The following is a 16,596-nucleotide window of genomic DNA, read 5'->3' as shown; positions in this document are numbered from 1 at the left end:
TTCTCTGACATAAGCCATTGCAGGTTATGTTTTCATTCAAATGAAAGTTCTTTTTGGCTCAACTGCAAAATTATCATTTGTGGAACAAATGCTTGGGTTCTCACTATGTTCCTCTGGAACCTGGGAGGACCCTTTACGGAGATATTCATTTAATATTTATTAAATGTCTACTATACACCAAACACTGTCGGGTTCTTCTAGCCCAGGTTCTTGGAGGGCAGGGACCATGGATTATTGCTCTTTGTATTGCCCGTGTTGAGTGTGATGCATAGAGCATGGTAAGGACTCAGCAAGTTTGCTGAATGAACCAGAAACAGAGACACAACAGTATCTGCTTTCCAAGGACTTACAAGCTTGTAAGAACCAAAAAACAATTTCCTATGAATGCAGTCCTTCTAGACCAGAAGCGCATTAGGACCTTATTTCTCCTTACCTTGGGTATTTTTTTTTAGTCTCTAATTTTTTTTATTGAAGTATAGTTGATTACAGTGTTTCAGGTGTACAGCAAAGTGATTCAGTCACACACACACACACACACGTATTCTTTTTCAGATTCTTTTCCATTATACATTATTATAAGATATTGAATATAGTTCTCTGTGCTATACAGTAGGTCCTTATTGTTTATCTGGTTTATATATAGTAGCATGTATCTGTTAATTCCAAATTTCTAATTTCTCCCCCCCGCCCAGCCTTTCCCCTTTGGTAACCATAAGTTTGTTTTCTGTGTCTGTGAATCTGTTTCTGTTTTGTAAATAAGTTCATTTGTATCATATTTTAGATTCCACATATAAGTGATATCATATAGTATTTGTCTTTCTCTGTCTGACTTACTTCACTTAGTATGATAATCTCTAGGTCTATTCATGTTGCTGCACATGGCATGATTTCATTCTTTTTGATGGCTGAGTAATATTCCATTGTATATATGTACATCTTCTTTATCCATTCATCTGTCAATGGACACTTAGGTTGCTTCCATGTCCTGACTATTGTAAATAGAGCTGCTATGAACATTGGAGTGCACGTATCTTTTCGAATTAGAGTTTTCTCGGGATATATGCCCAGTAGTGGGATTGCTGGATCATATGGTAACTCTATTTTTAGTTTTTTAAGGAATCTCCATACTGTTCTCCACCTTGGGTATTTTAAAAGCTGATTTCTACTATGGATTTTGGCCACTGGAACTGGCTCACAGCCACTTCTTGTGGGACGAAATGATAGAGTATGTTCCAATGACTTACCTTATTGGGTCTCTGTTTAACTTTTTGGTGGGTTAAAATAAATCTCACATGCCCAGAGAAGAGGGAGCTGAATAACATTAATGCTGAGATGGATTTTGTGTCTAGACTGATTCTGAGTAACTACACAGGAAACTAAGGGATGAATTTGCTTTGTGCCCACCAACTTGCAATTCTGGAACCCGAAACACAGACTTGTAGGGGTTCTTGACACTACAGAAAGGAATTGGCCAGATTCCAAAAGAAACTCTGAGAAATAGGAATGATTAATGGTGCTGTCAGAGTTGTAATTGACGTCCATAGAAACCAACTTGAATTTCATTGTCTTAAGGCTAGTGGTGGGGATGGAAACTATTTAGTCTGCGAACTGGCTGTCTTACTGGTAAGTTATCTGCATATTAATAAGTGATTTGCTCAGATGGATGTTCCCTCCAGATCTCTGTAGAGAGCGACTTTAGTACTGCTGTTCAGAGAGACCATGGGCCTGATTCTTGTTTGGGGTACATTTATGTACCCTCCCTTGGTTACAGACTTTACCCCATGCATCCAGCCATGGAGCAGGGAGGGTAGGACCTGGTGTTTGCTTGTTGGCTGGGGTACAGAGAAGCGTGTAGAGAACAATCAGAAGACCAACCAGTAGTTTCCTCTGTGGTTCTTACTGACACAGAGAGCAGACTAGAGCTGCCAGGGCAGTCTGTCTTGATGCAGACTTTGAAATGGCCCTTCAACGTTGGCTTCATCAGACACAGACAACAACGAACATACCAGATGAAGAGAATAAATCCCATGATTTAAAGACAGAGAAGATGGCTGGGTGTTGTGAGAGAAGGGGGCACACACAGGATGTTAATACTGCCATGAAGGGATGGAATGAGGCCACACAAAGGAGGAACCTTACTCCAAACTTCTTGGTTTGGATTTCTGCTTTGCCTCCACACTTTGAATATTGTTAAGCAAGAGACATGACCTTGAAGGCTATATTCTCTGAAGTTTAGATTTTACTGCAGCTTGGACTGGAAGCTGAAGAAACTGAAGTAAAGAAGGCTTCCTTGGAGGTTTCTGTAATAAGTATGTAAGTGTTGACATCAGAGTGGAGTAGAAAGAGTGGGTCAGAGAAACATCATAGGAACAGACAGACCTTATTAGATTGTAGAGCAGGAAGATAAATGGATTCAACGTACAGTATTTTGTTTTATAAATTCATTTATTTATTTATTTTTGGCTGTGTTGGATCTTCATTGCTGCGTGCAGGCTTTCTCTAGTTGCGGCGAGCGAGGGCTACTCTTTTTTTTAACACCTTTATTGGAGTATAATTGCTTTACAATAGTGTGTTAGTTTCTGCTTTATAACAAAGTGAATCAGCTATACATATACATATATCCCCATATCTGCTCCCTCTTGTGTCTCCTTTCCACTCTCACCATCCCACCCCTCTAGGTGGTCACAAAGCACCGAGCTGATCTCCCTGTGCTATGCGGCTGCTTCCCACTAGCTATCTGTTTTACATTTGGTAGTGTGTATAAGTCCATGCCAGCGGTGGCTACTCTTCATTGCAGTGCGCAGGCTTCTCATTGCGGTGGCTTCTCTTGTTGCAGAGCACGGGCTCTAGGCACATGGGCTTCAGTAGTTGTGGCTCATGGGCTCTAGAGCGCAGGCTCAGTAGTTGTGGCACACGGGCTTGGTTGTTCCACGGCATGTGGGATCTTCTCGGACCAAGGCTTGAACCCGTGTCCCCTGCATTAGCAGGCGGATTCTTAACCACTGTGCCACCAGGGAAGTCCCTTTTTTTTTTTTTTTTTTTTTTTTTTATGGAGTAGAACGAGTGGGTCAGAGAAGCATCATAGGAATAGACAGACCGTATTGGATTGTAGAGCAGTGAAGATAAATGGATTCAACACACAGTTTTGTGTTTTTTAAATTGAAATATAGTTGATTTGCAATATTGTGTTAATCTCTGCTGTACAGCAAAGTGATTCAGTTATACATACATATATATATATATATATATATATATATATATACATTCTTTTTTCAATATTCTTTTCCACTATGGTTTATCACAGCATAATGAATATAGTTCTCTGTGCTATATAGTAGGACCTTGTTGTTTATCCATTCTCTATATAGTAGCTTACATCTGCTAACCAAAACCTCCTACTCCATCCCTCCCCCTTGGCAACCACAAGTCTTTTCTCTATGTCCATGAGTCTGCTTCGTAGATAGGTTCCTTTGTGTCATATTCTAGATTCCACATATAAGCGACACACAGTTTTAAGCACTTGATTATTCTGGAGTAATTTTTCTTTGGTAGGAGACTGGAATCACTGACAGAAATAGGGAAATTTGGAAGGACAGCACGTTTTCTGGGTTCAGGTGGTAGGAGGTTTTATTGTGTTGCATGTGAACTAGTAGCACGACTGCCAACTGGAAATGTCCCAGAGACATTCATGAGGGACTTGGCTGCCCCCAAAGCCACACTTACTGACTTGATGGATGTATAGACCCCCACCACTAAGAACAGAATTGGTTCACAACTCTACAGTAACTTGTTGCATCTGCGTTTCTGAAAACTATATTGTCTTTTGCCTATTAAGTCATTATCATTCTTGACATAGAAGTTTTTCGCATTCATCTAATATTTAACCCTCTGACCCCAGAGATGTTCATTCATTAAGCACCTGCTGTTTGCTTTTAGTCGATGTGGCAGTCATTTGTCAACCACGTAAGCCAGATGGGGGCTGAGGGATTCCGGGGACATTCCACACTGGCCCCTGCTCAGCTCTGCCCCTCAGGGCTGTCACGTGTTCAGTCAGCCTCCAGCTAACTACCTCATGTCACCGCTTCTACCTGGCCTCTCAAACTCGCCTCGTCTAGAACTGAGTCCAGCAGAGATCCCTCCCCCGCCCCCTTCTGGACTTACTTTCTCTCCAGTTTCCTCCTCAGTTTCCTGTGGATTCCTTGCAGTCCTGGGCCCCTGCACTCACTCTCACTGGCATCCAGGCCCTGGGCTGTTCTCATTCTAGGAGATCTTCACAAGCTGTGGTTACCATTTAGAAACCCAGATTAGATACTGTCCCTTGTCTTTTTGTTGTTGTTCTGGAATTTATTTTTATTTTTTATTTTTTTAACATCTTTATTACAGTATAAGTGCTTTACAATGGTGTGTTAGTTTCTGCTTTATAACAAAGTGAATCAGTTATACATATACATATGTCCCCATATCTCTTCCCTCTTGCGTCTCCCTCCCTCCCACCCTCCCTATCCCACCCCTCTAGGTGGTCACAAAGCACCCAGCTGATCTCCCTGTGCTATGCGGCTGCTTCCCACCAGCTATCTATTTTACGTTTGGTAGCGTATATATGTCCATGCCACTCTCTCACATTGTCCCATCTTACCCTTCCCCCTCCCCGTACCCTCAAGTCCATTCTCTAGTAGGTCTGTGTCTTTATTCCCATCTTGCCCCTAGATTTTTCATGACCTTTTTGTTTTTGGTTTTTTTTTAGATTCCATATATATGTGTTAGCATACGGTATTAGGTTTTCTCTTTCTGACTTACTTCATTCTGTATGACAGACTCTAGGTCCATCCACCTCACTACAAATAACTCAGTTTCGTTCCTTTTTATAGCTGAGTAATATTCCATTGTATATATGTGCCACATCTTCTTTATCCGTTCATCTGTTGATGGACACTTAGGTTGCTTCCATGTCCTGGCTATTGTAAATAGAGCTGCAATGAACATTTTGGTACATGACTCTTTTTGAATTGTGGTTTTCTCAGAGTATATGCCCAGTAGTGGGATTGCTGGGTCATATGGTAGTTCTATTTGTAGTCTTTTAAGGAACCTCCATACTGTTCTCCATAGAGACTGTATCAATTTACATTCCCATCAACAGTGCAAGAGTGTTCCCTTTTCTCCACACCCTCTCCAGCATTTATTGTTTGTAGATTTTTTGATGATGGCCATTCTGAACGGTGTGAGGTGATTTCTCAGTGTAGTTTTGATTTGCATTTCTCTAATGATTCATGATGTTGAGAATTCTTTCATGTGTCTGTTGGCAATCTGTATATCTTATGAGAAATGTCTATTTAGGTCTTCTGCCCATTTTTGGATTCAGTTGTTTGCTTTTTCAATGTTGAGCTGCATGAGCTGCTTGTAAATTTTGGAGGTTAATCCTTTGTCAGTTGCTTCATTGCAAATATTTTCTCACATTGTGTGGGCTGTCTTTTCATCTTATTTATGGTTTCCTTTGCTGTGCAAAAGCTTTTCAGTTTCATTAGGTCCCATTTGTTTATTTTTGTTTTTATTTCCATTTCTCTAGGAGGTGGGTCAAAGAGGATCTTGCTGTGATTTATGTCCTAGAGTGTTCTGCCTATGTTTTCCTCTAACAGTTTGATAGTTTCTGGCCTTACATTTAGGTCTTTAATCCATTTTGAGCTTATTTTTGTGTATGGTGTTAGGGAGTGTTCTAATTTCATACTTTTACATGTACCTCTCCAGTTTTCCCAGCACCACTTATTGAAGAGGCTGTCCTTTCTCCACTGTACATTCCTGCCTCCTTTATCAAAGATAAGGTGACCATATGTGTGTAGGTTTATCTCTGGGCTTTCTATGCTGTTCCATTGATCTATCTTTCTGTTTTTGTGCCAGTACCATACTGTCTTGATTACTGTAGCTTTGTAGTATAGTCTGAAGTCAGGGAGCCTGATTTCCTCCAGCTCCATTTTTCATTCTCAAGATTGCTTTGGCTCTTCGGGGTCTTTTGTGTTTCCATACAAATTGTGAAATTTTTTGTTCTAGTTCTGTGAAAAATGCCAGTGGTAGTTTGATAGGGATTGCACTGAATCTGTAGATTGCTTTGGGTAGTAGAGTCATTTTCACAATGTTGATTCTTCCAATCCAAGAACATGGTATATCTCTCCATCTATTTGTATCATCTTTAATTTCTTTCATCAGTGTCTTATAATTTTCTGCTTACAGGTCTTTTGTCTCCTTAGGTAGGTTTATTCCTAGATATTTTATTCTTTTTGTTGCAATGGTAAATGGGAGTGTTTTCTTGATTTCACTTTCAGATTTTTCATCATTAGTATATAGGAATGCCAGAGATTTCTGTGCATTAATTTTGTACCCTGCTACTTTACCAAATTCATTGATTAGCTCTAGTAGTTTTCTGGTAGCATCTTTAGGATTCTCTATGTATAGTATCATGTCATCTGCAAACAGTGACAGCTTTACTTCTTCTTTTCTGATTTGGATTCCTTTTATTTCCTTTTCTTCTCTGATTGCTGTGGCTAAAACTTCCAAAACTATGTTGAATAAGAGTGGTGAGAGTGGGCAACCTTGTATTGTTCCTGATCTTAGTGGAAATGCTTTCAGTTTTTCACCATTGAGGATGATGTTGGCTGTGGGCTTGTCATATATGGCCTTTATTATGTTGAGGAAAGTTCCCTCTATGCCTACTTTCTGCAGGGTTTTTATCATAAATGGGTGTTGAATTTTGTCAAAAGCTTTCTCTGCATCTATTGAGATGATCATATGGTTTTTCTCCTTCAATTTGTTAATATGGTTTATCACATTGAGAGATTTGCATATATTGAAGAATCCTTGCATTCCTGGAATAAACCCCACTTGATCATGGTGTATGATCCTTTTAATATGCTGTTGGATTCTGTTTGCTAGTATTTTGTTGAGGATTTTTGCATCTATGTTCATCAGTGATATTGGCCTGTAGTTTTCTTTCTTTGTGACATCCTTGTCTGGTTTTGGTATCAAGGTGATGGTGGCCTCGTAGAAGGAATTTGGGAGTGTTCCTCCCTCTGCTATATTTTGGAAGAGTTTGAGAAGGATAGGTGTTAGCTCTTCTATAATGTTTGATAGAATTCGCCTTTGAAGCCCTCTGGTCCTGGGCTTTTGTTTGTTAGAAGATTTTGAATCACAGTTTCAATTTCAGTGCTTGTGTTTGGTCTGTTAATATTTTCTATTTCTTCCTGGTTCAGTCTTGGAAGGTTGTGCATTTCTAAAAATGTGTCCATTTCTTTCAGGTTGTCCATTTTATTGGCACACAGTTGCTTGTAGTGATCTCTGATGACCCTTTGTATTTCTGCAGTGTCAGTTGTTACTTCTCCTTTTTCATTTCTAATTCTATTGATTTGAGTCTTCTCCCTTTTTTTCTTGATGAGTCTGGCTAATGGTTTAACAATTTTGTTTATCCTCTCAAAGAACCAGCTTTTAGTTTTATTGATCTATCTTTTATTGCTATCGTTTCCTTCATTTCTTTTTCATTTATTTCTGATCTGATCTTTATGATTTCTTTCCTTCTGCTAACTTTGGGGCTTTTTTGTTCTTCTTTCTCTAATTGCTTTAGGTGTAAGGTTAGGTTGTTTATTTGTGATGTTTCTTGTTTCTTAAGGTGGGATTGTGTCGCTATAAGTTTCCCTCTTAAAACTGCTTTTGCTGCATCCCATAGGTTTTGGGTCGTCGTGTTTTCATTGTCATATGTTTCTAGGTATTTTTTGATTTCCTCTTTGATTTCTTCAGTGAACTCTTGGTTATTAAGTAGTGTGTTGTTTGGCCTCCATGTGTTTTTGTTTTTAACAGACTTTTTCCTGTAATTGATATCTAGTCTCATAGCATTGTGGTCAGAAAAGATACTTGATACGATTTCAATTTTCTTAAATTTACCAAGGCTTGGTTTGTGACCCAAGATATGATCTATACTGGAGAATATTCCATGAGCACTTGAGAAGAATGTGTATTCTGTTGTTTTTGGTGGAATGTCCTACAAATATCAATTAAGTCCATCCTGTTTAATGTATCATTTAAAGCTTGTGTTTCCTTATTATTTTCATCTTGGATGATCTGTCCATTCGTGAAAGTGGGGTGTTAAAGTCCCCTACTATGATTGTGTTACTGTTGATTTCCCCTTTTATGGCTGTTAGTATTTGCCTTATGTATTGAGTTGCTCCTATGTTGGGTGCCTAAATATTTACAATTGTTATATCTTCTTGTTGGATTGATCCCTTGATCACTATGTAGTGTCCTTCTTTGTCTCTTGTAATAGTCTTTGTTTTAAAGTCTATTTTGTCTGATATGAGAATTGCTACTCCAGCCTTCTTTTCATTTCCATTTGCATGGAATATCTTTTTCCATCCCCTCACTTTCAGTCTGAAGTGGGTCTCTGGTAGACAGCATGTATATGGGTCTTGTTTTTGTATCCATTCAGCCAATCTATGGTTGGAGCATTTAATCCATTTACATTTAAGGTAATTATTGATATATATGTTCCTATTCCCATTTTCTTAATTGTTTGGGGTTTGTTATTGTAGGTCTTTTCCTTCTCTTGTGTTTCCTGCCTAGAGAAGTTCCTTTAGCATTTGTTGTAAAGCTGGTTTGATGGTGCTGAATTCTCTTAACTTTTGCTTGTCTGTAAAGGTTTCAATTTCTCCATCAGATATGAATGAGATCCTTGCTGGGTAGAGTAATCTTGGTTGTAGGTTTTTCTCCTTCATCACTTTAAATATGTCCTGTGACTCCCTTCTGGCTTGCAGAGTTTCTGCTGAAAGATCAGCTGTTAACTTTATGGGGATTCCCTTATGAGTAATTTGTTGTTTTTCCCTTGCTGCTTTTTTTTTTTTTTTTTTTTTTTTTTTTTTGCGGTACGCGGGCCTCTCACTGTTGTGGCCTCTCCCGTTTCAGAGAACAGGCTCTGGACGCACAGGCTCAGCGGCCATGGCCCACGGGCCCAGCCGCTCCGCGGCCTGCAGGATCTTCCCTGACCGGGGCATGAACCCGTGTCCCCTGCATCGGCAGGCGGACTCTCAACCACTGTGCCACCAGGGAAGCCCTCCCTTGCTGCTTTTAATATTTGTTCTTTGTATTTAATTTTTGATAGTTTGATTAATATGTCTCTTGTCGTGTTTCTCCTTGGATTTATCCTGTATGGGACTCTCTGTTCTTCCTGGACTTGATTAACTATTTCCTTTCCCATATTAGGGAAGTTTTCCACTTTAATCTCCTCAAATATTTTCTCAGTCCCTTTCTTTTTCTCTTCTTCTTCTGGGAACCCTATAATTCGAATGTTGGTGCATTTAATGTTGTTCCAGAGGTCTCTGAGACTGTCCTCAATTCTTTTCATTCTTTTTTCTGCTCTGCAGTAGTTATTTCCACGATTTTATTTTCCAGGTCACTTATCCGTTCTTCTGCCTCAGTTATTCTGCTATTGATCCCTTGTAGAGAATTTTTAATTTCATTTATTGTATTGTTCATCCCTGTTTGTTTGCTCTTTATTCTTCTAGGTCCTTGTTAAACGTTTCTTGCATTTTCTCCATTCTATTTCCAAGATTTTGGATCATCTTTACTATCATTACTCTGAATTCTTTTTCAGGTAGACTGCCTATTTCCTCTTCATTTGTTAGGTCTGGTGGGTTTTTATCTTGCTCCTTCATCTGCTCTGTGTTTCTCTGTCTTCTCATTTTGCTTGACTTGCTGTGTTAGGCGTCTCCTTTTTGCAGGCTGCAGGTTTGTAGTTCCTGTTGTTTTTGGTGTCTGTCCCCAGTGGCTAAGGTTGGTTCAGTGGGTTGTGTAGGCTTCCTGGTGGAGGGTACTGGTGCCTGTGTTCTGGTGGATGAGGCTGGATCTTGTCTTTCTGTTGGGCAGGTCCACGTCTGGTGGTGTGTTTTGGGGTGTCTGTGGCCTTATTATGATTTTAGGCAGCCTCTCTGCTAATGGGTGGGGCTGTGTTCCTGTCTCGCTAGTTGTTTGGCATAGGGTGTCCAGCACTGTAGCTTGCTGATCGTTGAGTGGAGCTGGGTCTTGGTGTTGAGATGGAGATCTCTGGGAGATTTTTGCCATTTGATATTACGTGGAGCTGGGAGGTCTCTTGTGGACCAGTGTCCTGAACTTGTTGGCTCTCCCACCTCAGTGGCACAGCCTTGATGCCTGGCTGGAGCACCAAGAGCCTGTCCTCCACATGGCTCAGAATAAAAGGGAGGAAAAAAAAGAAAGAAAGAAAGAAAGAAGATAAAATAAAATAAAATAAAGTAATTAAAATAAAATATAAAAAATAATTATTAAGAAAAAATTTTTTAGGGGCTTCCCTGGTGGCACAGTGGTTGAGAGTCCGCCTGCCGATGCAGGGGACACAGGTTCGTGCCCCGGGCCAGGAAGATCCCACATGCCGCAGAGCGGCTGGGCCCATGAGCCATCGTTACTGAGCCTGCGCATCCGGAGCCTGTGCTCTGTAATGGGAGAGGCCACAACATTGAGAGGCCAGCGTACCACAAAAAAAAAAAAAAAAAAAAATAGAAAAAAATTTTTAAGTAATAAAAGAAAGAAAAAAAACAAACAGACAGAACCCTAGGACAAATGGTAAAACTAAAGCTATACAGACAAAATCACACACAGAAGCATACACATACACACTCACAAAAAGAGAAAATGGGAAATATATATATATATCATTGCCCCCAAAGTCCACCTCCTCAGTTTGGGATGATTCGTTGTCTATTCAGTTATTCCACAGATGCAGGGTACATCAAGTTGATTGTGGAGATTTAATCTGCTGCTCCTGAGGCTGCTGGGAGATATTTCCCTTTCTCTTCTATGTTCGCACAGCTCCCGGGGTTCAGCTTTGGATTTGACTCCGCCTCTGCATGTAGTTCACCTGAGGGCGTCTATTCTTCGCTCAGACAGGACAGGGTTAAAGGAGCAGCTGATTCGGGAAAGCCTGCAACTAGAGAAAGCCTGCATGCATCAACGAAGACCCAATGCAGCCAAAAAAAAAAAAAAAAAGTTAATTGCTTAGACCTAGTAATAGGAAAAAAACATTATGCTAAGAAACGTTCATTGCATTGTTCTTTATAATAGCAAACATGATTGGCATGTCCAGTGAAAGGGAAATAGTTAAATTTGACATTTCCAAGGAGTGGTTCCATTATCTAACAAATGCTAAGTATGAATAACATAAGACTATGTTAAATAGAAAAGAAAGAAGAATCTGGATCCAGAATTGTTAGATGATATGACCACAAATATAAAAAGTGCAAAGGAAAAAAACTGAGGGAAGTGTCAAGAGATGATCTTTGTGAGTGTGGAGGAAAGTTTTGAGTAACGCTTTCCTACGTGTGGTATTCCAGATTCCCTAAAGTGAATGTTAATAACAATGGCAGCAACAACTTCAACAAAACCAGCTAACTAGATACTTCTCTGCTTCTTTGGCTAATATGTCTCAAAAGCTACTTTTGGTCTCCCCCGCACAGTTTGAAAATCTGAACACGGTTGCTGAGTGTTTGTTTTCCCTGGTCAACGGTGATGACATGTATGCGACCTTTGCTCACATCCAGCAGAAGAGCCTCTTGGTGTGGCTGTTCAGTCGCCTGTATTTATATTCCTTCATCAGTCTTTTCATATATATGATTCTCAGCCTTTTCATTGCAATTATTACAGATTCTTATGACACCATTAAGGTAAGCAGTTATTATTTCCTGCCAAAAAACGATTGCAAATTCTGTATAGATCAGAACATGGGAAAATACTATAATATTTTACTTACTTAAAATACTGTAGTTTTACTTAGATTTTGAGGTTTTGTAGAAAAGAAACTTTTTAGATGCTGGAGGTTAATTTAAATATGCATTTAGGACATTGTCCCTGGTGCCCAGTGGATTGGTTTGGAGGTGTGGTGGGAAAGAGAAAGGAAATGGGTAAAGATGGGCTGAGTTTGGTAAATCAAGTAGTTGGGCTGTCGGTCTTGGCACTGACAGGTGTACCTGCCTGTCTCGGAACTTAGACTTGGAGTAGTAAGTTTCAGTGATAAGGGGTGACCGTCATCCTGACAAGTGTCCAGATATTGGCACACCTCATACACTGGATGCCACTCGTGTGGTGCAGGTTTCCTTTACATTTTAAAAGCTAAGCCTTTTGTGGCTGTTTAGCCTCCTGCCTTCCTAAGCCACCTGGTGGGTTGTGTGTCCTTTCAGACTAGGTCCATTTAACTTATGTGTAGCGTGAAGGAAGCTCTGCTGCCTCGGGGGCAGTGGTGTCTCCGCAGCAGATGGTCATGCTCAGAAAATCCTGTTTCGGGGCCAGCATCTGAGCAACCAGGGGTGCCATGTCCGTGTCTTGGGGTGTTGTCCTCTTCTTGAACCCTTCTCAGACTATCTCAGAAGAAGCCAGTCCATTGGAAATACTTCTGAGCACTTTGTGCGCAAGGAGATGCGTGTTCCTGTGGGAATGGGTGGTTGGCTCCACAGCGGGGCTGGCCGTGGGGGGATGAGCAGTGCCCTGCTCACAGTGGGAGCCTGTCCTTGACGCGGCCGTGTCCCCGTGAGTGCGCCAAGCCTCGGTGACCTGGTGGATGACCTCACTAAGTGTGAGGGGAGGGGTCTCTCAGGGTCTTTATGTCTGCTTGGAGGGACCTACTGCCTTCTACCTCACTAAGTGACCAACTTCTACAAAAGTAGAAGAAATGGGGATTACTTCCCAGCCAGACTCTATGGGCAGTGTGGGGAAGAGGAGGTCTTACCTGGTCTTGCAATTAACGTGAAAGCTTTAGACTTCTATTTCCTTCACTCCTTTAATTAACACACCTCTCCCCTGCCCCACCATGGCTTGATTTCTGGAGTTTTCCTCTGGATGGCTCTTTGTTCCCATGGCTCTCTGTTCAAGCCATGGTGACCCTGGCTTGGCTTTCAAGGGACTGATTGATTGATGATTGATCATTGTTAATGTCAGTTCTTGGATCTGTGCTAGCAACGTGGGAGAGTTTTATTTTAGCAGAGATGGATTTGGTTTGTTGACAAGAAGCAATTTCTCTCAGTATAACTAAGGTAACAACACTGTGTACTTTTTAAAGAAATACCAACAGAATGGGTTTCCTGCCACGGATCTTCAGGAATTCCTGAAGGAGTGTGGTAGCAAAGAGAAGTGTCAGAAAGAGTCATCAGCCTTCCTGTCCTGCATCTGCTGTCTGAGGAGGTCAGTACTGTGTTCAGTCGGGTCTCTGTGCTCCCGGGATGAGACGCCCTGCTGCCTTAACAAAGGGTCCTCCCAGGTCAAATGCTACACTCAGGAATCAGCTGACTGGGGGAAATAATGCATCCCTCTTTGCTTTCCTCCCACTGTAATTGACTTTAGAAATGAATTGTTTCTTATAGAACAAGGTAGAAAGGTACATGACATGGTTGAAATCTCTTGGGAATATTATGAGACTGTTTTGAGAAGGCATGAGCTACGTCCCTGAAGTCGAGAGGGTGAGCTGGCCAAAGGAAGAGGTCAAAGCTCTTCTTTTTAGAGATGGAGTTCTGGGAACGTCAAAGGTGTTTTCCCCTTTTCGCAATCTGTGGTACAAATAACCTTCCTTGAGCAGAGCAGGAAACCTGCTTGAGAGGAAGCCGTACGTGTCCTTGGCTGCAAACAAATCAGCTCATCACCTGCTGTGTGCTCGCCATTCATCAGTGCACGTGCAAAAATAGTCCGGACCTCAGTGGCAAAGCCTCCACATAGTGGCTTGGGGGACTAGAAAGGGGGTCAGATGAGGATAATTTTCTTAATTATGCCCATGTTTGTTTTCGTCTGAAGTCAGGAGTAGGGGTTGTTAACTGCAAGTACCCCCTACTCATGTGTTTCGAGAAGGATTCTCTAAACCAGATTCCTGAAGGAAGATGGGAGAACATAATTGCTACTTAAAATCCCAGGATGTATTTTCCGTTAATCAATTCATACTGCAACTTGGGATTTGAAATGGTATGTTGGAGCATTTCCAAAGAATGTCTGGTAAATATGAAATGAGGTCTTCTGAGAAGAGTTAAGTTTTTACAATCACAGTTTATCCTCTCAGAGCATTGAAGTGTTGCCATGGAAGCAAGGATAAAGGGAAATTACTTTTCTTTATAGGCAGCTGCCTCCTAGGAGGCACCTTGTATTATAAGGAAAGTCTCTCAAAGTTGCTTTTCTAATATGTAGTTGACTGTAAAGAAAAAAAAAAAAAAAAGCATTTGAGAATGTGGTTGTGAATTCTAGAAAGTAATGGATAGGTTTTGGTGTTTGATTTTTGGGCCTCAGTTTATACCACAAAAAGCCCTGGGAGGTTGTTAAATGGTTTCTTTGCAGCCATATGGAATGAGTGAAAGATTTAAGGAGTGAACTTGGAAGATTGGACCTGAGTGGTGAGAAGAACAGAGCAACGTCAGCAGACAGTCTTCCCTAAGACATGCTAAGGGTTGTAGAGAGGGTGCCTGGTGCGGAGGCAGGTCTGCCCATTGTGAGGAATGAAAGGATTAAATGGAACAGAAGAGTCCACCAAAGGAAATCAGCTGAAGAACTAAGACGCTGAAAGTTTTGAAAAAAGAGGATATCAAAAATAAAAACAGAAGTGGCTGAAGGTGGTCATGGGTGAAGTCAGCTAGATCAGTTTTAGCTGAATAATCAGATCAAAGCCTGGAACCTAGGGCGGTCTGGATGGACCCTGCAGAGAGTCAATGAGGGTCATAGGGCCTGATGAAGGAAATGGGTTGTACTGGGGCCTTGGAACAAGTGATGGCTTTGGAATCACCAAAAATTAAATACACCTGGATGTGTTTAACAGCCGGAAACCTAAGAATGGAATAAAATTGAGGAAGGCTATGAATGGAGAGTACGTATTGGAGACAGACCTCACTGAGGGAACCTGGGGAAGAAGGGCCTCATAAGACTTGGTGTCTGGGCCCCTCTCCAGTGCCCATGACATGCAACCCAGCTATCACAGCTCCACCTACTCTGGAGCGTGGCCAGGTTGCTCTTTTTCAACCAAGCAGTCCAGCAACCACCACAGATTCAATCTCCCACAGACTGATTCTCCCTTGAATAGTTGACTGAGCCCCTAGCCAGATGGTCAGAACACCTGGGTTTTCATTTTGGACCCTGCCAATTACTGAATGTGTCCCCTGACCTTTCCTAAACCTCTTGGTTCCTCCAGTGTCATCAGAGTGGAACAGGTAGCCTCTGCAACCTCTTCTAGTTCTAACGTGATCTGGTTCTTGGGAGAGATGTGCTTGGTTGAGCAGATACAGAGTTAACCTTTCTTCTCTACCACAAGGAGGAAAATCTGTGGTTCTAGCCATTGAGAAGCTTTGTCAAAGGGAGATGGAGGGTAGGCAGCTCCTCAAAATGACCAAAAGCATCTAGTCAAACCTCCAATAATGTAAATTGTCCTTCTTAAGTTTTCTTCCTCTTAAATGTCACACTCAGCATGCCAATAACCTATGTATGCCTACATGATAGAGTATGTATTCCTGTTCCATCTCAAAGATTTTTAAGCCATTGTTCTCTTTTCTCTTTCCTTGCCTTCCTTTCTATTACAGGAATGGAAACGATGACCACTTGATGCTTATTAACTAAAATCCTCCTGCTGAAGATAATCGGGTTTCAGGTCTCCATATCAAGTGACAATGAAGAGGGCCCCCAAATGGCTTGGACCAGCACTTCCAAAAATACTGATTGTGGAGTGGGAAAGAGGACTGGCTCTGAGCTGTCTGAATAGAACTGAAGTTTCAAAATTCCTTTTTATAAACTTGGATGATGAAGACTAGACCACAGTCAACTACTGGGCATTGGTGTAATAGAGCAGTGCTGGTGAAATTCTGTATTAGTCTTTTAATTTATGACATCACAATGTTGGGATGGAAAAAAATCACATTTCAGAGTGTGCAAAACAATGGTGTTTAAAGCCATGCATTTGAAGATATGAGTTTATCATCAAATACGGGTTTGTCTTAAAAGTGATTCTTGGGTTAGAAGACATTTGTTAATTCATGGTCTGCACAAAACTGAAATTGGTTGCAATAACAATTTAGGCACTCAAAGCTGGAGAACTGTTAAGCTTTGTGAAGATTACACTTAAATCAACAAAAAGACCTCTTGCAATGGACATTTCTTGGCTTATTTTCCTGTGGTCCTCTTCTCAGCATGATATGAAACTGTCGGCAAAGTCAGTGGGATAAACTGGAAACAGTCATTTGGACACCTTGTTACTACTTGTGCTAATTGTTGATTGTACACACATGACATGTGGACATTATACTACAGCAGTGGTCATTCATTTTAACAACCAAACTCCACCGTGGTGGGGATTTACCCTTGTCAAGCAAGGAAGATGGTATTTTTTCCCAAATAAATTAAATTAACTTTTATCATAACATATGGAACTCCTACTACTTCTTAAAAATGTATTGTCTCTTAACATCTACTTAGTGAAAAATTCGGATCACATCTCTATCAGCTATCTGGTCTCCAAAAGGGATTTCCCACTTTCTTAAAAGCAGTGAAGGAGATATAGGGGCTAGTTATTCAAGAAATATTTATGAGAATGACTTCAGATTA

The 16,596-nt window shown here is 41.0% G+C and overlaps 1 protein-coding gene across 1 annotated transcript in view; it reads left to right on the top strand.

Annotated features, from left to right (window-relative positions):
• The window catches only part of MCOLN2 (mucolipin TRP cation channel 2), a 60,962-nt gene extending 44,616 nt beyond the window's left edge, over positions 1 to 16,346 (top strand). The window contains exons 12-14 of the mRNA XM_079941404.1: positions 11,499 to 11,705; positions 13,094 to 13,215; positions 15,579 to 16,346. Of these exons, the coding sequence (XP_079797530.1) occupies positions 11,499 to 11,705; positions 13,094 to 13,215; positions 15,579 to 15,615 (366 nt within the window). The 3' untranslated portion in view covers positions 15,616 to 16,346. The remainder of the gene's footprint in view (positions 1 to 11,498; positions 11,706 to 13,093; positions 13,216 to 15,578) is intronic.
• Positions 16,347 to 16,596: the final 250 nt, after the last annotated feature.

Source organism: Stenella coeruleoalba (genome assembly GCF_951394435.1).
Source record: "Stenella coeruleoalba genome assembly, chromosome: 1".
Classification (NCBI taxonomy): Eukaryota; Metazoa; Chordata; class Mammalia; order Artiodactyla; family Delphinidae; genus Stenella; species Stenella coeruleoalba.
This window is presented reverse-complemented; position numbering and strand designations above follow the sequence as displayed.